General features: G+C 56.7%; 1 protein-coding gene across 4 annotated transcripts in view; it reads right to left on the reverse strand.

Annotated features, from left to right (window-relative positions):
- GRAMD1A (GRAM domain containing 1A) overlaps positions 1-24,758 on the reverse strand; it is a 39,545-nt gene that overhangs the window by 2,627 nt on the left and 12,160 nt on the right. Inside the window, exons 1-18 of one of the 4 annotated variants that reach the window (XM_064381495.1) lie at positions 23,649-23,817; positions 14,950-15,160; positions 14,834-14,854; positions 14,314-14,398; positions 14,090-14,193; positions 13,906-14,001; positions 12,430-12,510; positions 10,689-10,801; positions 10,366-10,516; positions 9,630-9,828; positions 8,141-8,284; positions 4,977-5,095; positions 4,753-4,895; positions 2,495-2,598; positions 2,236-2,409; positions 2,062-2,149; positions 743-850; positions 535-655 (exon numbers count right to left, since the gene is read on the reverse strand). In XM_064381495.1, the coding sequence (XP_064237565.1) occupies positions 535-655; positions 743-850; positions 2,062-2,149; positions 2,236-2,409; positions 2,495-2,598; positions 4,753-4,895; positions 4,977-5,095; positions 8,141-8,284; positions 9,630-9,828; positions 10,366-10,516; positions 10,689-10,801; positions 12,430-12,510; positions 13,906-14,001; positions 14,090-14,193; positions 14,314-14,398; positions 14,834-14,854; positions 14,950-15,160; positions 23,649-23,656 (2,070 nt within the window). In that variant the 5' untranslated portion in view covers positions 23,657-23,817. Of the gene's footprint in view, positions 1-534; positions 656-742; positions 851-2,061; positions 2,150-2,235; positions 2,410-2,494; positions 2,599-4,752; positions 4,896-4,976; positions 5,096-8,140; positions 8,285-9,620; positions 9,829-10,365; positions 10,517-10,688; positions 10,802-12,429; positions 12,511-13,905; positions 14,002-14,089; positions 14,194-14,313; positions 14,399-14,833; positions 14,855-14,949; positions 15,161-23,648; positions 23,818-24,758 lie in introns of those variants that run through there. The other 3 variants (XM_064381494.1, XM_064381493.1, XM_021676533.2) reach the window with 3 other exon arrangements.

The following is a 24,758-nucleotide window of genomic DNA, read 5'->3' on the forward strand; positions in this document are numbered from 1 at the left end:
CGTTTTGGAGATGAGACCTCGGGGCCTTTGGAGAGAGTCTCTCCCCTTCAGACCATGTGACCCCTTAGTTACCCCAGAAGGGGGCAGGGGGTAGGCGGAGCATGCCTGGCCTGCTCTGGCTGCTGTGATGGGTCAGGGGTGGACCCAGGAGCCCAGAAGCCAATGAGAGTGAGCTCCATGGTCCCCTGGGGGAAAAGCGTGTCGCCCAATGATGCCAACCCTGGAGATGGGCACAGGGCATAGTTGGTGCGAGAGACTGACTCTTACTGCTATCGAGTGACCGAACCCGGCCGTGCCTAACGTGAGACGCCTCTGGACTTTTGTCCAGGACGTGAGCCAATCAGTGCTTTCTTCCATCCATGCTTCCCTGCTTTCCCCTGCAGTGCTGCGGGGTGGGGACTCTGAGTGGCCTCCTCATTTTACAGCGGAGGACACTGAGACCCGGAGAGGGGACGTGCCTGCCGCATGGTGGGGTTTCGGCACAGGACCCGGCAGCCCTGCAGCCCCGGGCCCTGCCCGAGCAGTGCCTCCTACCTCGTCCAGGAGCTCCACGGAGGCCCGCAGGATCTGCCTCCACTTGTGCACCTCCACGCTGTGGAACTGCTTCTGCAGTGCCAGGATCTCCGCCCACTCTGTGGCCGTCTGGGGGATCTTGCTGTGGGGATGCCAGGCCTGAGCGGGGCCTTGGCCTCCCCCGATGTGCCCAAGCCCCACCCCCCATTTCCCCAAGCTACCCACTCACCCCTTGGCCAGGGCCAGGCTGTGCCAGGACTCAAAGGTGTGGGCCGTCCTCTCCAGGGACCAGAGGCGGTAGAAGAGCAGGACGTTGAGGGCAATGAGGATGATAAGGCTGGTGACAGGGTCAGAGGTCAGGAGCCCCAGGGTCTGGATGCTCCGAAACTGTCACCCCCAATACAACTACACCTTGTAGGGACACCTCTATCCCTCATTGCAGAGGAGAATGAGGCTCAGAGAGGGTGAGAGACATGCCTAGGGACGCACAGCCCATAGCAGGAAAGCCAGGGTTCAAATCCAGGCCTGTCTGATGCCCACGCCCTTGACCCCCACACTAGGCCACCTCCCTGGGGCAGCTGGGGGCACGGAGTGGGGAGAAGAGGCTGCAGCAGGGGTAGGGCATAGGTAGGGGAGGGCGGGGGAGGACTCAGGACCCTACCTCACACAGATCCTGCAGCAGCAGCGGCAGTGAGGGGAGACAGAAAGGTGAGTGCCACCCGGCCTGCCCCTGCCAGCCCCGGCCCGCCTCGCTCTGTGCAGCTCTGGGCCGAGTACACCACACCCTCTCACTGGACGAGCGCTGAGAGCTGAGGCTCAGAGGCTGAGCACGTGGCCGACCTGACCCTCACCTCCCAGGGTCTGCTCAACCCTGGGATCCTGCTTCTGTTTCCTCCCAGTGTCCTGCCTGCCCGCTCCTGCAGGCCTCTGGGCTGGCGGGCATGTGGGTTCTCCCCGCCAATGCCCTTAGCCTAGGCGGTCTCTACTCTCCCAGGATGCCCATCCTGACTGCCCCCTGTGGCCTGGGAGGAAGCTGCCACTGGCCTCCCAGGGCTTCCCCACTCCTGGCCCCGACCCCTCTGCCCGTGCCTCCCCCATGCCGGCCCTGATCACTCTGGTCTGGTGTCAGGTCTATCTTCCCCTCAAGGTCACTGCTGTGTCCTCAGCATTGCCCAGCTTAGGGGTGGGCACAGAAGATGTGAGTAACGTGCATCAACGACCTCACTTGTTATGCACGCCTCTCCCTGTGCACCTAATTCCAGAATCTTTGTGTGCCTGCTCCTCCAGAAAGCTCCCCTTGACCCTTGGATGAGGTCAGGGCTCTCTGATCTCCCCCGACCGCCGCCGGGGCTCTGCTCTTTTAGCAGGGAAGGCTTCTCCATGGCAAACCGACACATCCCAAACATCGCCTGTCTAATCCTTGCTGTAACCAAACACACGCACCCACTTAAGCTAAGGGAGCCCAGAGAGCCCAAGCACCTGCCCAAGGTCACACAGCCAGGAGGCAGATTCAGGCCTGTGTGGCCACTGCTCCTGTCTCTTACTCACACAATGCTGATGAGAACCAGGGCACTGGGGATGCCTGCTCCAGGGCCCTGGTCTACAGACGGCTCGGAGAAGCGGGAGCTGAGGGAGCCTGCAGGAGAGCGGCTTGGAGTCAGATGGCCCGGTCCAGGACCCCAGTTCCTCCGCCCATCTGGACCAGGCCCCAGTGGAACGCACCCGAGGTGTGCATGCTGGCCCGGGCGCAGGGGTCGGGGTCTGGGTGCTGCGGCCCGTCCCCGTGAGCCCGCCAGCTCAGGGGCCGCTTCCGCCGCCGCAGACCGGATAGCAAGCCCCGGGCATCCTTCCCGCCTTCCTCCAGTGACAACTTCTCAGCCTTGGCAAGCTCTCGCTCTGTGTAAAAGAGAGGGGTCTCTGGATGTCCACACCTGGCCAGGCCACCCCACAACCCGCGCCCCGACCAGCCTTCTGCCCCTACCCAGATGGTGGAAATAGTCTTCAATGCCGCTCCACGAGTTCTTCTCAATGAGCGACTTCACCAGGCTCCACGGCTGCTTTCGATAGCGGATCTCAGAAGACACTCTGGCGTTGGGAGATCAGGGGAAGGAGGTCTGGGTCTGACTCCAGCCCTGGCTGCCTCGTCCCCCAAGATGGATTCTTTCCTTCCCGTAATTCAGAGGGTCCCTTGTCACTCAGACAAAACAGATGGGTTCCCTACCCTCCATGGCTTCCCTGGATCACCCACACACCACCCCACTCAGCCTAAATGCCAGCCAACTCCACCCATGCCACTACCTGGGTAACACTCCCAGCAGCCCAAGCCCTGTCCACTCACAGACCTCGCCCCTGAACCTCTTCCATCTGGCTGCAGTACCCCAACTCCACATGGGCTCAGCTCAGCAGAGACAGCTCAGTCCTCAACTGACCTGATCTTTCCCCGGACCCATTCCTCCCTGCCGCCTCCATCTCAGTCACCAGCAGCTCCGTCGGTGGCTGTAGTGACTCAGGCCAAATGCCTCGGGGTATTCCTTGAGCTCTCTTCTTTCCCTTACCCCCACATCCAATCTCTCATCAAATCCTGTCGGCTAAACCTACAAAATCTCTCCAGAATCTAAACTTTTCCCCTCCACTGTCCCACCCTGATCCAGCAGCCTCTGTCCCCTCTAGCCTGGATGTCCCAGCAGCCTCCTCTCTGGCCTCCTGCTCCTGTCCCTGTCCACTAGATCAGAGGGAGCCTGGGACCACCTCAGTCAGGTCAGCACCCTCCTGGCTCAGAGCCCTGCCCTAGTTGTACCTCGAGGTAAAAGCAGTCTTCACCATGAGCCACATCTGGTTCATTTTTTTTTTTTTTTGAGACAGGGTCTTGCTTTGTCGCCCAGGCTAAAGTGCAATGGCATAATCGTGGCTCACTGCAACCTCCACCATGTCTGGTTAATTTTTTTGTTTTATTTTGTTTTGAGACGGAGTCTCACTCTGTCACTCAGGCTGGAGTGCAGTGGCACAATCTCAGTTCACTGTAATCTCTGCCTCCCAGGTTCAAGTGATTCTCATGCCTCAGCCTCCCAAGTAGTGGTGATTACAGATGTGCACCACCATGCCCGGCTAATTTTTGTAATTTTAGTAGAGACAGGGTTTCACCATGTTGGCCAGGCTGGTCTCGAACTCCTGACCTCAAGTGATCCACCTGCATTGGCCTCCCAAAGTGCTGGGATTACAGGTGTGAGCCACGGCGCCCAGCCCTGGCTAATTAAAAAAAAATTTTTTTTTTGTAGAAACAGGGCCTCACTATGTTACCCAGGCTGCCCTCAAACTCCTGGGCCCAAGCGATCCTCCTGCCTCAGCCTCCCAAAGTGCTGGGATTACAGGTGTGAGTCACTGCATCAGGCCCTGGTTCGCCACTTGAATCTCACCTCCTACTCACCCCATCTTACTCCACCCCAGCCACTGCCCACACCCCTGCCTCAGGGCCTTTGCACCTGCGGTCCCAAATGAGTTGCTCTCAGCTCCTTCAGGTTCTTGGTGAAAAATTTCTTTCCCAGCGGGCCCCTCCCTGACCAGCGTATCAGGTGTAAAAGCCTCCACGCCCCAGCTTCTATAACCTGCCATGTTTTCTTCCTAATTATTTCTCTCTCTCTTTTTTTTTTTTTTTGAGATGAAGTCTCATCTGTTGCCCAGGCTGGAGTGCAGTGGTGCGATCTCAGCTCACTGTAGCCTCCACCTCCCAGGTTCAAGGAATTCTCCTGCCTCAGCCTCCTGAGTAGTTGGGTCCACAAACACTCACCAGCACATTCGGTTAATTTTTCTATTTTTAATAAAGATGGGTTTTTGCCGTGTTGGCCAGGCTGGTCTCGAACTCCTGACCTCAAGTGATCCGCCCACCTCACCCTTCCAAAGTGCTGGGATTATAGGCGTCAGCCACCGCACCCAGCCAGATTTTCCTATTTCTCTATTACCCAATTCCTCACTTGAATATGAGCTCCCTGAGAGAGGTGACATTGCCTGGCTTTGCTGCTGTATCCTCGGGATCTTGAGGCTCAAACTCTCTCTGAGATGGGAGGAGCCGTCCCAGGGCCACTCTTTTCCCACCCTCCACTATTCGGAGCACAAGGGCTTCAGGAACCCCACGCTTCTGTTCCTCCACCAGGGTGGGAACCAACGCTCTGCTGCTGACTTGAGGAGTGGACGGGGGCCCTGGGGCCACCAGGGCGTGGGATGGAGGGGCCAGCCACCACTCACCGGAGCCTCGCCTTGTTCCGGGCCAGACCCAGGATGCAGTAGCGGTGGGCAGTGTAGAAGTAGTCCTGGTAGGGGATGCCCTGCGTCAGCACCTCAGAGTCCACCACACACCCGCCAGCCTGGGGGCCTCGCCGGAACAGTGTCTGCAGGGACAGCGCCGGGGGAGTCAGAGTCACCCCACCCACCCGGCTGCCCCACCTGCCCGGCCGCCCCACCTGGCCCACCTGTGTCTCCACCACGGAGGCGCTCTTGGGGCCCAGCGGGTTGTTGATGGGGATGGTGTACGTCAGCACCCGGCGCTGGTGGCACTTGCTGTCCCCACTCCAGGGGCTCAGGGTCACGTCTGGCAGAGGGAGGAGCAGCATGAGACCACACCCCAGTCCTCTGCCCACAAGCCACAGGAGACTCAGACTTCTGGGATATCTCTCTGGGGACTTGGCCCAATCCCCACCCTTCCTCTGTGTCCCCACCTTTCTTCCAGGAGCCTAAAACCTTAGCTGTTGGGGTAGGACCATCTCATCCACTGCTGCAGCCTCAGTTTCCCCCTCTGCACCCGTCCCGGCTTCTGCCCTGAGCATTGGACTTGCAATCTTCTCAACACTTTCCCCTGGAGGGTCCCCGGACCCCTGGAACCCACAGAGCCCCACATGGCCTCAGCATCTCTCCAAACCTGCTGCACCTCCCAGGTCCCCACTCGGGGGCACTCCAGGCTCCCACTGGAGCGCTAGGCCTTGTCCTGGACACCCTGCAGTCAGACTCCTAGTTTGTTACCTCCACTGTGTTCACCAAAACTCCCAAGCTTCACTCCTCGTTCAGCCCATTTTTGCCTGCCCAGTCTTCCCTTGAGTGTCTGACCTCAGTCTCCTCATCTGGTCCAGGGGCATCTTGTTAAAGCCAAGCCTGAGTCTATCCCTTCTCTTCCTAGAACACTCCACGGCTCCCCAGTACCCCGAGGACAGAGTCTGAGTTGGGTATAGTTTGGTGATTTGTCCCTGCACAAATCTCATCTTGAAATGTAATCCCCAGTGCTGGAGGTGGAGCCTGGGGGGAGGTCTTTAGATCATGGGGGCGGATTCCTCATGGATTGGTGCTGTCTTCATGATAGTCAGTTCTTCTGAGATCATTTAAGTGTGTGGCACCTCCCCTCCACTCTCTCTCACACGCTCCCCCTTTGCCTTCCACCATGATCAAAAGCTCCCTGAGGCGGCCAGGCATGGTGGCTCACACCTCTAATCCCAGCACTTCCGGAGGCCAAGGAGGGTGGATCACTAAAGGCAAGAGATCGAGACCAGCCCGGCCAACCTGGTGAAACCCCGTCTCTACTAAAAATACAAATATTACCCTGGTGTGGTGGCGGGTGCCTGTAATCCCAGCCACTTCAGGCTGAGGCAGGAGAATCGCTTGAACCCGGGAGGCAGAGGCTACAGTGACCCAAGATTGCGCCAATGCACTCCAGCCGGGGCAACAGTGAGACCCCGAATCAAAAATAAATACGTGCTAATCGTTAATGTCTACCCTGTCAGGCCTGTGCAGGGCTTGGAGGCCAGAGGGAGACCAGGATAGATGAACTCCTGCCCTGAGACCCAGAATCTCTTGGGAACAACAGGAATATCTAAATGACCACACACTATCAGCGTGCTGGTAAGGGCAGCGGCTGAGGGTCTGGGGGTATCTGCCATCTGAGGAGGGTCAGGGAAGGCTGCCAGGAGGATGCGAAATCAAAACCAAGACCTGAAGGAGGAACTGAGGAAGGAAGGAAGTGGGTGGGGGCAGAGGAGCCTGGGAGGCCGACACTGGGAGGAGTCCCCTGAGGCTGGGACGGGGCAGCCAGATATGGAGAGGGGCAGCCACAGAGCTGAGTGAGGCTGAAGGGTTGACACGGGACCAGCCAAGGAACTTGGGAGGCTACGAAAGAGATTCAAGCTGGGCCAAGTGCATCAGATGCGAGTTTCTCTTTATTTCTTTTTCTATATTGATGAGACATGTATCCCCTGCAGAATCATGAAGACTGTGCCTTGTGTTGGGGGGGCTACAAGGACCCCAAAACTATGCTTATGTCCTAAACGGGGTAGTGTGTCAGGGTTAGGCCGTTCTTACATTACTATAAATACCAGAGGCTCGGTAACTTATAAAGAGGTTTAATGGGTTCACAGTTCCACAAGCTGTACAGGAAGCCTGATGTTGGCATCTGCTTTCTGGGGAGGCCTCAGGAGCTTTTTTTATTTTATTTTTTTGTCTGTTTGTTTTTGAGATGCAGTCTCACTCTGTCGCCCAGGCTGGAGTGCAGTCCACGATCTCGGCTTACTGTAACCACCGCCTCCCAGGTTCAAGCAATTCTCCCACCTCAGCCTCCAGAGTAGCAGGGATTACAGGTGTACATGCTCAGCTAATTTTTTTATTTTTGTAAAGACTGGGTCTCACTATGTTGCCCAGGCTGGTCTCAAACTTCTTTTTTTTTTTTTTTTTCTGAGACAGTCTTGCTCTTGTTGCCCAGGCTGGAGTGCAATGGCACGATCCTGGCTCACTGCAAACTTCATCTCCCGAGTTCAAGTGATTCTCCTGCCTCAGCCTCTCCAGTAGCTGGGATTACAGGTGCCCACCACCACACCCAGCTAATTTTTTTGTATTTTTAGTAGAGATGGGGTGTCACCATGTTGGCCAGGCTGGTCTCAAACTCCTGACCTCAGGTGATCCACCGCCTTGGCCTCCCAAAATGCTAGGATTACAGGCATAAGCCACCCTGCCCAGCTGCCCCCACCGCCCCTTTTTTTGAGACAGAGTTTCGCTCTGTCACCCAGCCTGGAGTGCAGTGTCGAGATCTCGGCTCACTGGAACCTCCACCTCCAAGGTTCAAGCAATTCTCCAGCTCCTGCTTCCCGAGTAGCTGGGACTATAGGCATGCGCCACCACACCCGGCTAATTTTTGTATTTTCAGTAGAGACGAGATTTCACCATGTTGCCCAGGTTGGTCTCGCACTCCTGACCTCAAGTGATCCGCCCACCTCAGCTTCCCAAAGTGATGGGATTACAGGCGTAAGCCCGCCTCAGCCTCTTAATTTGTATTTATTAAATGCTTTCCATATGGTATTGCTCTAGGCGCTTTTCTAGTATAAACTCATTTAGTTCTCATGAGAACCAATAAGCCAGGTACTATTACCGTACCCCATTATGCAGAAGGAGAAACTGAGGCACAGGGAGTCTCAGAATCCCACCCAAGCCTACCCAGCTAGTAAGAGGCAGAACTGCTTCTGGTCTCACAGACGTTGCTTTTCACCACCCCGCCCGGCCCCACTAGCTAGCAGTGCCTTCCCGTGTCCTGGGCTACCCTTCCTCACCCCTCCCCTGCACCTGCGTAACCTCGGCCTCTCCTTCACGCGCCCCCACTGACCTGTGAACTTGCACTGCTGCAGGAAGCCCTGGAGGAAGGGCGAGTCCGAGAAGAGCATCTGCTGGAGCCGCTCAGCGCCCACATGGAAAACGGAGTTGATGAGGAGGCGGCCCGAGAGGTCGGGAAGCAGGGCGGCCAGGTCCGCTGCAGACAGGGGAGGGTTCGGGGTGATGACCGCCTCTACTCCTCCCTCCCTCCCACCGCAGGCCACGCCTCTCCACTCCCAGGCCTTGTAGGGTGCACGGGCAGGCCCAACCTCCCGGGTCAGAGCAGGACACTGACACAGAGCCCTTCTGACTCAGGGATGGGCTGAGGGTGGGCATCTGCCCCAGGCCCAGCCCGTCAGAGCCACCGTGCTTGGTTCTGGGTGGAGAACACACCTAGGCCCTGCGACTGAAACCACAGGGGTTCATTATGGGGTGAGCACGTGCTCCTGGGAGCATCAGCCTAGGAGCACAGCAATTGATTCAGGGGTGAGTGTGCGACCCAGGCCCAGCTGCTCAACCACAGTGATTGGTTCAGGTGCAGGCACGCTCTCAAGGTGGAGCAATCAGAGCCAACCCTAGGGTGTCAGCTGTAGACAATGGAAAAAATAGGCTGCTCTCTCTCATTGGGCTGGTCTGGGGCAGTCATCTCTGCCCTGTAAGAGACAAGAGTAGAGGCTACCTGAGAATTAGTGGAGAGAGAAAACGAATAATGATAATGGTAATACTAAAAGTCATGAAATCACTTCATTCTCTCTTCCTTTGTTCATTTTAGCAACAGGATCTTGCTCTGTTGCCCAGGCTGGAGTGCAGTGATGCAATCATAGCTCACTGCAGCCTCCAGCTCCTGAGCTCAAGCATTCCTCCTGCCTCAGCCTCCCTAGTAGCTGACACTACACAGGGTGCATGACACCATGCCTGGCTAATTTTTTTTAAATCTTTTGTAAAGACAGGGGTCTCACTATGTTGCCCAGGCTTGTCTCAAACTCTTGGCCTCATGGGATCCTCTTGCCTTGGTCTGCCAAATAGCTGGGACTACAGCTGTGCACCACCATACCTAGCAATCCTCCCACCTCAGTCTCCCAAAGTGCTGGGACTACAGGAGTGAGCCACTGTGCCCAGCCTCATTTCATTCTCTTAACAAAACCCTATGAAGTGGGTATTATCATTGTTAACCCCATTTTCAGAGAAGGAAAGCAAAGCTCAGAGAAGTTACACAATCTGTCCACGTGACATGGTACAGAAGCAGTGTGGCCAGGATCTGAACCCCAGCAAGCTGCCTTCGGTCCGTGGCCAGGATCTGAACCCCAGCAAGCTGCCTTGCGTTCACCTTGCCATGCTGCCTTCAAAGCAGAGCTAAAGACAGATTTCTAGAAACAGCGCCTGAACGCCATCCCGCCTGCACCTGGATTCTCAGAGCTGTGAGCTAATCCATCCCCTCTTGCTTAAGGCTGAGCGAGGCTTGCAAGTACCGGAGGCGAACGAATCGCACCCACCTGCCTCACCTTCCTCTCCGGTGGATGAAGACGAGTTACTCGTGTCCGTCAACAGCTCCTCGCTGGGCAGCAGATCCAAGGGGCCTAGGGTGGCGGGCCCATCAGGTGGGGTGGGCTCTGTGCTCGGGGGTTCAGCCACCGGGGTCACTGTCTGGCTGGAGGAGGCGTCTGGCTGGCTGTCTACCTGCTCCTCCTTGTCCTCCTCTGCCTGCAGAGAAAGGCCTGATGTAGCCTTGGCCACCTCCCACCAGCCCCAGGGCCCCCAGGTCCACACTGGCCACAAGGACTCCAGGGTGGTGTCGGCACCGTACGTATCCACCTCGGGTGGTGTCGGCGCCGTACGTATCCACCTCGGGTGGTGTCGGCGCCGTACGTATCCACCTCGGGTGGTATAGGCACCGAAGGCTCGCGGCGGAGCTGCGATCGGCCTGGGGCCACCCAGATGGGGCCCCTCTCAGCCCCTGCCACGCTTGTCTCAGATGCCTGGGCCATAAGCTTTCTTGCCTGTCCTGTCCGTCTGTCTGTCTCCTGCTTCATCCATCCACCCATGTCCCTCCCCTTCTGTCTCTCACCCTTTCTGTCTGTCCCCTCTCTCCCCCCCAATCCTGTTCCTCCATCCACCCCTTCCCTGCCCCTTCTGTCCATTCCCCTCCATATCTGTCAGGCTGTCCTCCTCCCACTACACCCCAAGCCCTCCTCTGTCTCTTCCTATCAGTATCCCGCCCCTTTCCACCCCACTGCTTACCCCATGGTCTGCGTCGCTGCTGGCTCGGGAAAGGTTGGGGGTGACACGGCCACGGCGTGAACCCACCGGGCTCGCCTCCTGGCTGCGGTCAGTTGCCCCTGAGGAGGTAATGTCGCTCAGGGCGATCACATCTCCCACTTCCTTGGGGGTCCTGCGGGGAAGGGGAGGAAGCAGGACTGCTGTGTCCTTGAGACCCCACACGCCCTCCTGGATCCCACAGACTTCGTACAACCACGTCAGGCCCCCCAGCACTCCAGGAACTCTGCACACGGCCCGTCCTGTTCTCCCCAGACCCCTGCAACCTCCCCTGACCTCCAACTCACCCTAGACCGTTTAGCTGCAAGGGGCAGACGTAGTCCTCATCCTCGCTGGTGAGGCCCAGCTCTGAGCCGTAGCACTGATGCACCAGGTGCCAGAGCTCTCGGGGACTCAGCGTCTGGGCAGGTGGGATCTGGGGTTGGCCTCCATCTCACCCCAGCCAGAGCCCGGCCCGCCAGATTCCTCACCAGCCCTTGGCCTCTGCAGGTCCCCTGGCTTCCACAAGGAGGCAGCCACGATCTCCCGCACCAGATCTGGCCCCAACACATGGGAAACCCCCTGCTACAGCCCCTCCAGGCCCTGCAGCCAGCACTTATGCCTCCGGCCTCCCACAATACTCTGGCCAGAGAATGTTCCCACTTTTTTTAATAACTTTTTTTTAGATGAAGTTTGGCTCTGTCACACAGGCTGGAGTGCAGTGGTGTAACCTCAGCTCACTGCAACCTCTGCCTCTGGGGTTCAAGTGATTCTCCTACCTCCGCTTCCCAAGTCGCTGGGATTACAGGTGTGTGTCACCACACCCGGCTAATTTTTACGTTTTTAGTAGAGACAGGGTTTCACCATGTTGGCCAGGCTGGTCTCGAACTCCTCACCTTGTGGGCACCATGATCCACCCACCTCGGCCTCCCAAAGTGCTGGGATTACAGGCGTGAGCCACCATGCCCAGCCATGAATGTTCCCATTTTTACAGAGAATACGGAGGCCCAGGGAAGGGAAGTCATGTAGGGAAAGTCATGCGTTCAAGGTTCAAGTGACTTGGTCAAGCCCTGCCAGACTCCAGGGCTGAGGCTCCCACCCCTATGCTATCCTGGCTCCCCCACCAAATCTTTTCCCAGGTGTCCTCGGGAGCCTTAGGCTTTCAGCCACCCTTGGCCAGAGTGGCTGTGATGCCAGATAACAGTAAGTGATCACAGCAGCAGACACTTGCTGCCTTGTCAACTAGGTGCATTCTCCTAACCACTTTACAGATGTGCTAACTCACTGTGTCTTCAAAACAATGGCGCTGAGAAGTGCAAGGTGACATGCTAAGATCCAGCCAGGACGTGGCAGTGCTGAGATGTGACCCTAAGGGAGCTTGTTCTACAGCCGGGGGCGGGGGCCGGTGGCCAGGGAGCGAATCACTCTGCTCATGAGAGCTGACATGACTGAGTATTTATTCTGGACCCAATTCTGGGTGTTATGAAGTGGAGATGGCCCCCATTTGACAGATGGGGTTCAATCACTTGCCCCAGGGGATGGGGCTGGAACCCCGGGGTTCTGTTCTGTCCTCCTTAGGGCCTAAGTGCACTGTCCCTCTCTCAGGCTGCGGAATGGGACCCTCAGTGCTCCTGCCAGCCCCAGGGAGATCGGAGCATCTGAGAAGGCAGCCTATGAGTGCCACTCAGACTGAGGAGAGGGCTGGGGCTTTCTAAGGTGCTGTGGGGCCAGCCATAGCCCACATCCCTGTGACAACCATCCACTATCTATCCATGCTCCCCCACTGCCAGTGGAACCTGGATTTCATTCAGGGTGAAAACCATTCTCAGCCCCAGGGAAGAATTACGACGGTTTACACAAATCCATGTCCCTTTGCCAGAAACTCAGCTTCAGGATCAGGTGGGGCCCAGGGAAGAGCTGCAGGTGCACTGGGCCTGGTGCCCACGGAGAAGAGCCAAGGCTGCCTCCAGCTCTGCAAGTTCTGGAGCCCCTGGCTCCACGGTCCCCCTGGCAGCCCCCCGTCCCCACCCAGGCCTCACCCAGGCCCACCTTTTCAAGCAGTGCATTCTGCCAGAGGCGGAAGATGAGGAGGAAGCAGCGATCACGGGCCCCGAAGGAAGTGAAGAAATGCTGTGAGGGAAGAGAGAGAGGTGTGAGCAGGTGCAGGAGAGGCCAGGACAGAGGCGGGAGGCACCACCCTCATCTGCGCTGACACCACATCTTTGTCCCCATGAATCCATTAATTCACCCCTGCATTATCCCACAAAACACCTGTCCTGCGCCCGGCCCTGCACTGGACGACGCCAGAATCACAGGGATGGAGAGACAACCCCTGGCCCTGTACTCAGAGCTCCTAGTCCAGGGAGGGGACGAATGCATCTCCAGACAGGGTCAGACCAGAGGGGCTGGGCTGTGATGGGGAAGCCCAGGGAACTTGCCCAGCCTCCTTTGCCACTAAGAATGGTCAGTTGATTTTTTTTTTTTCTGAGACAGGGTCTGGCTTTGTCACCCAGGCTGGAATGCAGTGACGTGATCACAGCGCACTGCAGCCTCAACCTTCTGGGCTCAAGCCATCCTCCGTCTCAGCCTCATGAGTGAGTAGCTGGGACTATAGGTGCGTGCCACCACATCTGGTTATTTATTTATTTTATTTATTTATTTATTTTAAGATGGAGTCTTGCTCTGTCACCCAGGCTGGAGTGCAATGGAGTGATTTCAGCTCACTGCAACCTCCACCTCCCGGGTTCAAGTGATTCCCCTGCCTCAGCCTTCTGAGTAGCTGGGATTACAGGCATGTGCCACCACACCGGCTAATTTTTGTATTTTTATTAGAGATGGGGTTTCACCGTGTTAGCCAGGGCTAGTCTCTATCTCCTGACCTCGTGATCTGCCCACCTCGGCCTCCCAAAGTGCTGGGATTACAGGCATGAGTCACCCCGCCCGGCAATTTATTTATTTATTTTTTTTTTGTAGAGACGGGGTCTCACTATGTTGTCTAGGCTAGCCCCGACCTCCTGGGCTCAAGGAATCCTCCCACCTCAGCCTCCCCAAACCGCTGGGATTACAGGCATGAGCCACTGCACCTGGCCAGATCCACTTTCAACCAACATAACACAAAGGGAAGTCTGCAGGGAAGTATCCCCCACACCTTCCCCCTCCTTGTTGCGCTGCTGGTGAGAAAGCCATCTTGCAACCAACGGACACGAGGCCACAATGACAGGGACGGGACACAGCATCAGGGGAGACTCACGAGGGGAGGGGCGGCTGAGGCACCACATACATGGAAGAGTTTTACTATTTCTGCTGTTCCTGAGCAGCTGTGTGAGGTGATGGGTTTTGGGGAAAGAGAAGAGAGGCTGGTGCAGGGATCAGGTCAGGGGTGATGGGAGACTGGCCGGGAGAAGAGAAAGAGGGGACAGCTCAGAGAGAACTCAGGGTGCAGAACAAACGGGGCTCTGCATGGTTGGGGGAGGTGGCCTGCTGAGATGGGGGACTGTGTGGTCCCGTCACTGGCTCCTCCGTCACCTTCTCGCTCTCCGTGCAGATCTGGATGGCGTTGGGGATCAGCTTAGCCGTCTTTTCCTTCTTCAGACACGTCACTTCCTTCAGCTGGATGGAGATCTGAGGACAGCAGGAGGGTCAGTAGGAGCAGGGTGGGGCTTGGCCTCGGTGGCCTCCGCCTCTGCACCCCGCGTAGCCATGGGCTCACCGTGGTCTCCCAGCGGAAGATGTTGCTGTAGAAGCAGATCCAGTTCTCGGAGAGGTAGAGGCGGCCCTGCAGCAGGATCTCTCGCTGCAGGGCGCAGGAGTAATCTGAGAGTGGCCAGGGACAGACAGGAGGACACCTGAGTCATGGGGCTGTGCCGGCACCCGCGGGCCAGTGGGGAGTCGCAGGGCTGGGCTAGGAGCTGTGACTGGGGGTCCAGGACTCACCCACGATGAGGCGTTCTGCTTCGGGGAGTTTGCTGAACAGTTTCCGGAAGTCCTCGTTACGCTGCTTGTAAGTGGGGCTCAGCATCTGGGGGATGTTTGGGAGGTGAGAATCTGGACGGGGGTTCACACTCCCAATTCTGCCCCGCAAAGCTCCCAGAACCCCCTCAGTCTCTTACGTCCCTGATGGGTTCCACTGCACGCGACACACGAGTAACCACAATGGCAGCTGCCAATTACAGATTTCCTATGCAAGCCAGGCCCTGTACCAAGCACCCAGCAGCATCACTGACTCAATCCACGTTCCCTTCAGACTTGTAAGGTGGGGCTGTTTCTCAAGGACAGGGAGAGGCCCAGAGGTTAAGTAACTTATCCAAGGTCACACAGCACATAGCACAGAATGTACCCTAGCTCTGCACCCACTCAATCTCAGCACACACTCCTTGAGTGCTGCAGCCTGGGGCTCCTGGCCCAGCACCCTGTCCTCCCAGCCCGCCAGCAAGCCCTTTGCCCGGAAACTTACACTGTACCAGCTCTGCATCTTCTGCAAGGGAAAGAAGAGAAGTCAGGACGAACCCCTAGATCACCTGACAGCCCCCCGCCCAGCCCCCTCCCCACCCAACCTGGGCTCGCACCAACCTTGCTGTTGCGGATGAAGTTCCGGCTGCCTAGGCTCTGGGTGCTGGGAGTCCCAGGCACCCCACCCTTCTCTGAGGAGCTATCTGACCCCTTCTCCACCATGGTGCCTGGTTCTGGTTCAGGTGGGGGCCGGCTCGGGGGCAGGAGCTGCAGCCGCTTGCGGAGCGATGGGGAGCTGCTTGGCGTGCTCCGGCCAGAGTGGGGTGTGGTGCTGGGGGCAGGAAGAGGAGTGTTACTGGGAGAAACAGGCTGGGGTTCGGGGACAGGCCTATTTTCAGAGGCCCACTCATCAGCCCACCGATCCTCGAATACACACGCATCCACCCAGCCATCCTGTTCCTCTTCCCAGCAGTGAGACTCAGAACGCGCTCCTTAACATCTCCGTGCTACAGTTACATACTTCATCAGTCATCCAGGGACGATAAATACATGGCCTCATCTGGTTGTTTGGGGCTTACACAAATCAGGACATGTAAAGCACTTCCTTTATTATTTTACTTTTTTTTTTTTTTTTTTGCAACAGAGTCTTGCTCTGTCACCCAAACTGGAGTGAAGTGGTGTGATCTCGGCTCACTGCAACCTCCGCCTCCTGGGCTCAACTGATTGTCCTGCCTCAACCTCCTGAGTAGCTGGGACTACAGGCTCCTGCCACCACACTTGGCTAACTTTTGTATCTTTAGTAGATGGGGTTTCACCATGTTGGCCAGGCTGGTCTCGAACTCTTGACCTCAAGATCTGCCCACCTCAGCTTTCCAAGTGCTGGGATTATAGGCATGAGCCACTGTGGCCTCAAGCGATCCTCCAGCCTCAGTCTCCCAAAGTGCTGGGATTACAGGCATGAGCCACCATGCCCAGCCTATGTAAAGTAATTCTAACAGCTCTCAATGACATCTGCTACTTTTTATTTAATTTTTTATTTTTTTGAGACGGAGTCTTGCTCTGACGCCCAGGCTGGAGTGCAGTGCTGTGATCTCAGCTCACTGTAACCTTCACCTCCCAGGTTCAAGGGATTCTCCTGCCTCAGCCCCCAGAGTAACTAGGACTACAGGCTCGGACCATCACGCCCAGCTAATTTTTGCATTTTTAGTAGAGACGGGGTTTTACCATGTTGGCCAGGCTGGTCTCAAACTCCTGACCTCAAGTGATCTGCCCACCTTGGCCTCCCGAAGTGATGGGACTGACTACAGGCGTGAGTCACCACACCTGGCCTACACCTGCTATTTTAAAAATTAACTTAATATTTCAAACAACAAATATTTATTGAACAGCGACTTTCCACTCAGTTGTTGGAGCTAAAACCCTGAGCATCTTTCTTAATTTCTTTATTTTCCTCATCTCTCATTTCAAAATCTATTTTCATTGTTTATTTTTATTTTTAGAGACAGGCTATTGCTCTGTCACCCAGGCTGGAGTAAAGTGGCACAATCACAGCTCACTGCAGCCTTGAGCTCCTGGGCTCAAGTGACCCTCCTGCTTCAGCCTCCCGGGTAGCTAGGACTACAGGCGGACACCACTGCATCACTTTTTTTTTATTTTAAAATATTTTTTCTAGAGATGTGGTCTAGCTATGTTGCCCAGGCTGTTCTCAAACTCCTGGCCTCAAGTGATCCTCCCACCTCAGACATTACCAAAGCGCTGGGGTTACAGGTGTGAGCCACTGCTCCCGGCCCTATTTCCTTTATTTATTAATTTGTTTGTTTGTTTGTTTATTTTGTACCCAGGCTGGAGTGCAGTGGCGTGATCTCAGCTCACTGCAACCTCCGCCTACCGGGTCCTGGTTCAAGCGATTCTCCTGTCTTAGCCTCCCAAGTAGCTGGGATTACAGGCACGCACCACCATTCCCAGCTAATTCTTATATTTTTAGTAGAGATGGGGTTTTACCATGTTGGCCAGGCTGGTCTTGAACTCCTGACCTTGTGATCTGCCCGCCTCAGTCTCCCAAAGTGCTGGAATTACAGGAGTCACTGCACCCAGCCTATTTCCATTATTTTTATTATACCAATTTCTCCCTGCTCCAGCCTCCATCACCTCCATCACCTCCAGCCTGGACACCCCAGTGGCCTCTTCCCTGGTGTCCTACAACCAGAGGGGTCTGTGACCGCCTGAATCAGGTCCAAACCCTGCCCTGGTTGCACCTCACTCCAGGTAAAAGGAAAGGTCTCACCTTGGTGTGGTGATTTGGCCCTGGCACCTCGCTGACCTCATGTCCTCCCTCTCCTTTTCCTCCCTCCACTCCGGCCATCCCAGCCTCCTTTTGTCCCTAAGCTTTCCAACCTCGTTCCCAGGCCAAGGCCTCCACACTTATAGTCCCTCCGCCTGAATGTCCTTCCACAGCCCCAGCATCCCCAGCTCTGTCCCCTTCAGCTCAAATGCTCTCCTTCCCCGTCACCCAGCCTGAGGCAGGCACCTCCGTCGCCACACCCCAGACTATCCGAAGTGCCCTGCTTGTAATGTTTGCCCAGACTGTGACTTTCAGGAGGTCTTGGTTACCACTGGGTCCCTAGAGTCCAAAACTGTACATGGCACATAGCGAATGCTCAATCAACACCAGGAGCTAAATGAAGAATCTGCCCGCTGGCTGGAGCTGGCACGAGCAGAGCCCGCCGGACACGGCCCCTGGCCTCGGCGAATGAGCCTTCTGGTGGGGAGGCAGGCACTGAGCAAACAGGACACTCCCAAGTTGACTGTGCAAACACCAACTGTAATAAGGACTGTGGGGATGGCGTCGGGAACTTGAAAAGGACATTCTTTGTTGACTCCTTATCAGGAACTACATCAAGCTCTCCCTGTGATTAACTGTATTATTTCTCAAGCTGGTGCCTTTGATACGATTAACCATCCCTGCTTCACAGAGGAGGAAACTGGCTCAAAGTGGTGACCCACTTGCCATAGGATACAGGCCTGGTTTATTTCGTTTTTCTTTCTTTTCTGGAGACAAAGTCTCATGCTGTCACCCAGACTGGAGTGCAGTGGCGTGATCTCAGCTCACTGCAACCTCCGCCTCCCAGGTTCAAGCGATTCTCCTGCCTCAGCCTCCCGAGTTGCTGGGATTACAGGCGCACACCACCATGCCCGGCTAATTTTTTGTATTTTAGTAGAGGTGGGGTTTCACCATGTTGCTCAGGCTAGTCTCAAACTCCTGAGCTCAGGCAATCTACCTGCCTCAGCCTCGCAAAGTGCTAGGAGATTACAGGCATGAGCCACTGTGCCTGGCCACAGGTCTGGTTTATTTCAAGGCAGGATTCCCATTTGGGGACCTTGATCTATTCTGGGGTGCAGGTGGTATTCCCTCCACCACTTGAGGCAACTCAAAATTGTTTCTCTTAATTGCAAGCCTTAACATATACCATTCCCTCTGTCCAGACCACAGATCTTCTTTGCCTAGCAAATCCTTGTGTGTCCTTCAGGACTTTGGCTCACGTGTGACCCCACAGTTCCCTGGGCAGCCCATCCCGGACTACTCTGGGCTGTCACCATCTGATGACAAGTCCAAGTCCCTCACAGGTCTTCAGACTCCCTGATGGCAAGCCTAGGGGTCACCTTGGTCACTGCTCTGTCCCCAGCACAGTACGGGACAGGATGCAGGGTAGGCATTCACGTAAATTCACTCATAAAATAAATTTGTGGAATAAAACAAATGAATGAAATAATTAATTAGCCAGTGCCCTAGGCCACTGCCTTTCCCCTGGGCCATCTCAGCACCCATCTCTCGTCTCCTTGTTCCTGTCCCTGCCCCGACCTGCAGCCGGAGGGAGCCTGGGATCACCTGAGCCCGTCAGGGCCCTCCTGGCTGGTTCCTCTCTGCCCTCATCAGCACTGCGCTCCCTCTCCCAGCTCCTGCCTTGGCCAGTGCCTCTGCTCAAGATGCCCTTCCTCCCAGACATCCACATCCACAGGGCTCCCCCACTTCCCTTGGGTCTCTGCTCAGTGGACACCTTGGCCACCTCCCTATTTAACACCCCTACCCCACCCTCCTGATCCCCCTCCCCGTTCTCTTTCTTCGAAGCACATCTCCCTGCTGCTTCCTGGGACCTTCAGTATTTCCCTCTAGTTTTTATCCTTCTCCCCCATCCCCAGGATGTGAGTGTCCCCATCACCTAGAGTGGGGCCTGGCACACAGGAGGTGTTCCATGAGCACTTGCCACTGGGGACGTGGGTGATCGGCCCTCCTCCCCTGCTCCTCATAGAACTTGGGTTCCAGCAGGTGCACGGCTCCTTGGACCAGCAGGTCTAGGGGGCAGCAGCCTGGAGTGTGGGCCCCACAATCCAAGGAGCTTCCAGTCAAGTGCTGCCGCTTCCTTTTCATGTGACCCTGACCCAGTGTCTGAACCCTCCTGTGCCTCAGTTTCCTCTTGGGTATGATGGGAATAACAGTGCCCACCTCCTAGGGTTGCACGAAGGAGTAGGTGAGGTGAGATCCACAAAGCCCAGGACCTGGAAGGCACCTGGTTTGATGACGCTGCTTTCCCTCCCGCAGGGATGGGCAGACTAAAATGGAGTGTACAGCCCAGCTGCCAACCCAGTGTACCGCTGTCCACGACACTCTGCTGACCCTGACCGGGACCTCACAAGCACCTACATCTGGTGTTAGGAGCCTCCATGACTGACCCCCAACTCCAGCCTTTCACCTCTAAATACTGTGCACCTGCCAAAAGGAAGTGAGCAAAGCCGATACAAGCCCCTGCCTGCAGGGACCTGACGTTGTCACAGGGAAACACAGACCGTCAGTAAGAAAACAAGTGAGCAGGGATGGCGACCTCGGACGCTGGTGAATGCCATAAAGCAGTGCTGCTCAGTACGGGACCCAGAGAACAGCAGGCAGGACTTGGAAGGTGTCTGAAAGGCAGATGCCAGGACCCACTCCCAACCTCCTGAGTCAGAACCGGGGTGGGGCCAGAGATTCTGATGCACGTTCAAGTTTGAGGACCACACAGATAAGGATGGGACAACTAGGGGGGCATAGATGGTTTCTTTCTTTTAAAAAATTTTTTAGAGCCAGGGTTACACTCAGGCTGTCACCCAGGCTGCAGTACAGTGGTGAAATCATGGTTAACTGCAGCTCCGAACCCCTGGGCTCAAGTAATTCTCAAGCCTCAGTCTCCCAGGTCACTCCAGGCTTGAATTCTTGGGCTCAAGTGATCCCCCCACCTTAGCTTCCCAGGTAACTGGGACTACAGTCTCGCACCACCATGCCTAGCTGATTTTTAATTTTTTTTTTTTTTGGTAGAAATGGGGTCTTGCTATGTTGCCCAGGCTGGTCTCAAACTCCTGAACTCAAGCAATCCTCCCACTTCGGCCTCCCAAAGTGCTGGGATTACAGGCATGAGCCACTGTGCCTAGCCAACTTCTTTAGTAAGAGTCAGCAAAAGCCTCCCTGAACACGGCCCCCATTCGAGCCCTGAGGACAAAGAACAGATGTGGCAAAGGCTGGGAGAAGACGGTTCCAGGTGCAGAACATCAAGTTCAGGGACAGGACTGAGCCAGGCCGGTCTGAGCAAGAGGGAGGTGGCCAGTGGGGTTAAGGAGCAGCAGAGCTGCACAGGGCTGGGGGCCTCAGGCAGGAGTCTGGCTTCACCCAGACGGCCCTAGTGAGCAGGGAGGGACTCTTAAGTAGCAGGGACCACATCCTCCCCAGCCTGCTCTTCTCAGCCCTCTAGCCTAAAACACAGACCTGCCCTACTTTCCCAGCACCCACAGGTCTAGGGGCAGGAAGCCTGAGGAGAGGCTCAAGGCAGGCAGACTGGGCAAGGACCACACCCCCAGTTTTTGTTCCTGGGCTGGGCAAAGAGGAAGTGCTCAAGGGTGGGCCCTGGGGCTGCCCAACCAGGCTAGCTGAAGGCAGAGTGAAGGGAGGAGCATGGAGGACTGTTATGGGGTGGGGAGACTCAGAAGTGACGCAGTTTTGCTACTGCAGACACATGACTTTCAACTTCCCAGGCCCCAGCGGCCCTGAGCGGCCTCTGGTCAGAAAAGGGCAGATGCATCCACAGGTGTGCATAAAAGGGAAACTCAATGAGAGTCACACAGTAGGTGTCAGGGACAAACTGCATTTCCCCACGATTGCAAGGAGTCTCTTTCCTCTCTCTCTGTCTCTCTCACATATGCACACACACGCACAGAGCAACAGCATCACAGGTATGCTACAGTCAGAGAGCCACGGAGTAATCACAGACACACACACACCCCTGCAGATTGCTAGTCTGCTACAGTCACGCGGCAATTTCCCAGAAAAGTTAGCCAGACGCATTCGTGCACACAGATACAGGGCAGTCCTGGATAAATTATATTCACACACATAGCCATGAGGAAATCTCGGCAAACAGCCGAAGACAAGTAACATTCACAGTCACAAAGAGAGCCATACTGTGAAAGACTGGTCCCAAAGAACCCCAGGTGACATATACACAGTCCCAGCTAAACCAGGTCCCATGATCGGCCAACACATCCCGACTCAGTGTCCCTGTGCTCGCACAGCACTCACCATCTGGTGGGGAAGGCAGAGCAAAAGCTACTTCCTAAGTGGCAAGGGGCTGGGCGCGGTGGCTGACACCTGTAATCCCATCACTCTGGGAGGCCGAGGCGGGCAGATCACTTGAGGTCGGGAGTTCAAGACGAGCCTGACCAACATGGTGAAATTCCATCTCTACTAAAAATACAAAAATTAGCCGGGCGTGGTGGCGCACCCTGTAATCCCAGCCACTTAGGAGGCTGAGGCAGGAGAATTGCTTGAACAAGGGAGGTGAAGGTTGCAGTAAGCCGAGATCACGCCACTGCACTCCAGCCTGGGCAACAAAGCAAAACTGCTTCTAAAAAAATAAATAAATAAATAAATAATAAAGTGGCAAGGGGTGGAAGGTATCAGTGGCTGTGGCTGGGGGGAGCCCCGATGCTCACACAGCCAAGCAGGACTTAGGAATAATGCAGTCGAGGGGGGCGTGGATCTCCAGGGCACACTGGCCAGGTAATGGAATAATGCGTGGCACATGCTTTACTAACTGTAACAGATGGACAACGTCAGTTACCATTATTGCCTCCAGAGTACCCTAAGTACTCCTAGAGTCTTAGGAGGGAGGGTCCCAGGCCCACAGAGAGCCACAAGGGGTCTCACACTGTTCGCACACACACAAAACCAGAGAGGGACTCAGCTGTACACAGAGAGGCCTGGGCACCACTCAACACTGTCACAAAGGGATACACAAGGGAATGTTCACACAAAGATGGAATCAGATGTAAGTTACAGCCACACCCACAGAGCCCTAGACACACAACTTCACAAATGAACACACACAGGTAACTTACAGTGACACAGAGTTAAATGAGAGTTTCAAGCTGGGCACGGTGGCTCACGCCTGTAATCCCAGCACTTTGGAAGGCTGAGGTGGGCGGATCATCTGAGGTCAGGAGTTCAAGATCAGCCTGGCCAACATGGTGAAACCCTGTCTCTACTAAAAATACAAAAAATTAGCCGGGCATGCTGGTGGGTGCCTGTAATCCAGCTATTCAGGAGGCTGAGGTAGGAGAATGTCTTGAACCTGGGAGGCGGAGGTTGCAGTGAGCCAAGATCGTGCCACTGCACTCCAGCTTGGGTGACAGAGCCAGACTCTGTCTCAAAAAAAAGCGTTTCAGAACTAAATTACAGGCATATGCAGGCACAGAGGGTCATGGCAGAACCCACAGAGCCCAGGCACACTTGTACACACACCACTAAGTCACAATGAGATGCACACTGGTAACTTACAGGCGATGCTTGGAGCCACAGATGAAATTAGTGGGTAAAACACACACAGCCCAAGGAGGTTGCTACACACAATAGCTCCAGACACGTGTACACACACTTCCAACGTCACACTCAGACACACAGGGGTAATTTATATTTGCACAGAGAGCTACAGATGGAATGAGACACACGACACCACACAACCAGCCGCTCACAGCCACAGACTTGGAGCCTAGGCACACACAGGTAACTTACAGTAACACACAGAGCCACGGTCGGAATTAAGGTAAGTTACACGCAGGAACCCCGTCAGAGGCCCAAAGCTGCTGCAGGCTAGCAGCCCCAGACACACGTACACACACTTGCAAGACAATTCACATGCGCCCACCTGGACCAGAAGGGGATTAAGAAGTCAATTCCGAGCACACAGGACCCCCCGTCCCCCATTATCTCAAGCACGCGGTCTGGGGAGACGCAGGAAGCCCCCACCCCCGGCAGCCGCGAGACCTGCGACAGCCACGGACGGTGGGAGGGGGCCCAGCCGCGAGGGGGCTGCTCCCGGCGCGCCCAGGGCTCCGCGGCCTGTGGGCCTGGGCTGGTCCCGAGCCTCCCTCCATCCCACGGCCTCGCACTCACCCCTCACCTCCCAGCCAGGGGGGTGTCAGGCCTGGAGGCCCTCCACGCCAGAATCCGGGGGCTCCCAGCCAAACCCCGCAACCCAGCGCGTTGCAGGTCGGCAGTGGCGACCCGGACCTCGGGCCCTGCACTGCGCCCGCGCCCGCGTCCCACCCCCGAGCTGCACCCCTTGCCCGGGACCCTCCTGCCCCGCCCCCACCCCGATCGCCCCGGCCCGAGCCACGTGCAGAGGCCCCCAACTTCCGCAGTCGCCGCGCTCCCCCGCCTCCCGAGCCCGCGGCGCCCTCTTCCTCCGGCGGCCTCCCCAGCGCCCCTGGTCCCCGAGCTCCGGCCGCCCGGTCCTTACTCGAACATGGATGCGGCGCGGCGGGCGCGCCCCGGGCGCAGGGCAGGGCAGGGCAGGGCAGGGCAGGGCCGGGCTGCGCGGGGCTGGGCTGCGCGGGGCGTCCCCGCAGGGAACCAGCCTGGCCTTTCGCGGCCGCCGCCCCCACCAGACCCAGCCGCCCGCACAAAAGGCCGGAGCCGCCGGAGGCCGCCGCGGCGTCAGCGACACCCCCTTCCTGCCCCCGCCCCGCCGCGTCACGGCGCCGCCCCCCGCCCGGGAGGGAAGGCGGGGAGGGGCCGCAGAGGCCTAGAAGGAGGGAGAGGCGGGGGAGAGAGGGACTGGGCAGAGAAGGGGCAAGAGAGGGGCAGAGAGACAGAGCAGGAGACATAGAGACTTTATTAAAACCAAACACCGTAGAGGCAGCTGCAGGCTGGGGAGCCCCCTCCCCTCGTACCCCGAAAAGGGTTTCCAGCCACTACTATGCCCCAGGCCGGAGCTCCTGAACCCCGCAGGGAGGAACCTGAGAGCCGGGGCGGAGGTGGGGAGGACTGGAGATGCTGGGAAACCTAGGTGTGTGTATGGGGGAGGGGGCCCGAAGCTGGCGGGAAGCGGTGGGGCGGGTTGGCCGCCTCCTCCTTTCCCCTCCCAGTCTCTGAGCCCGAGTTCCTGGTCCCAGGAGGTCCCGTGCCCCCATTTCTAGGAGCTTCCCAGTCCCGGTTAACCAGGCCAAGTACCAAGTCAGAATCCAGCCTCCCTGGCTGTTATCTGTGCGGAGACCTTGGGCTCATCACCCCAGTGCTGGGGGTCCCACTGACTCGGTGGTAAGGGCTTTCCCCCGGGGACAGCGCAGGAACGGGCAAAATCAATCCTTTTACGGAAGGGGAAGCCCGGCCTCTAAGATGGGAAGTGACTTGTTGGGGTCACCCGGCAAGTAGGCGGCAGAGCTGGATTCTATCCTGCTCTGACTCCATAACCTGCATCCCCCATTCTGCCAGAGGTCAGACACAGGTGGTGTCCTGGACTCCTGGCCCAACCACACAGAAACGTGAATCCCACCTCACAGCTCCGGGGCCGGGGCTCCCCAGCCCTCTCCAGGGTAGGCTGTCCCTGCCTCTTTTGAAAAAATCTCCC

The sequence above is a fragment of the Aotus nancymaae genome, unplaced genomic scaffold, assembly GCF_030222135.1.
Source record: "Aotus nancymaae isolate 86718 unplaced genomic scaffold, 86718_ANA_hifiasm-v0.15.2.pri h1tg000028l, whole genome shotgun sequence".
Classification (NCBI taxonomy): domain Eukaryota; kingdom Metazoa; phylum Chordata; class Mammalia; order Primates; family Aotidae; genus Aotus; species Aotus nancymaae.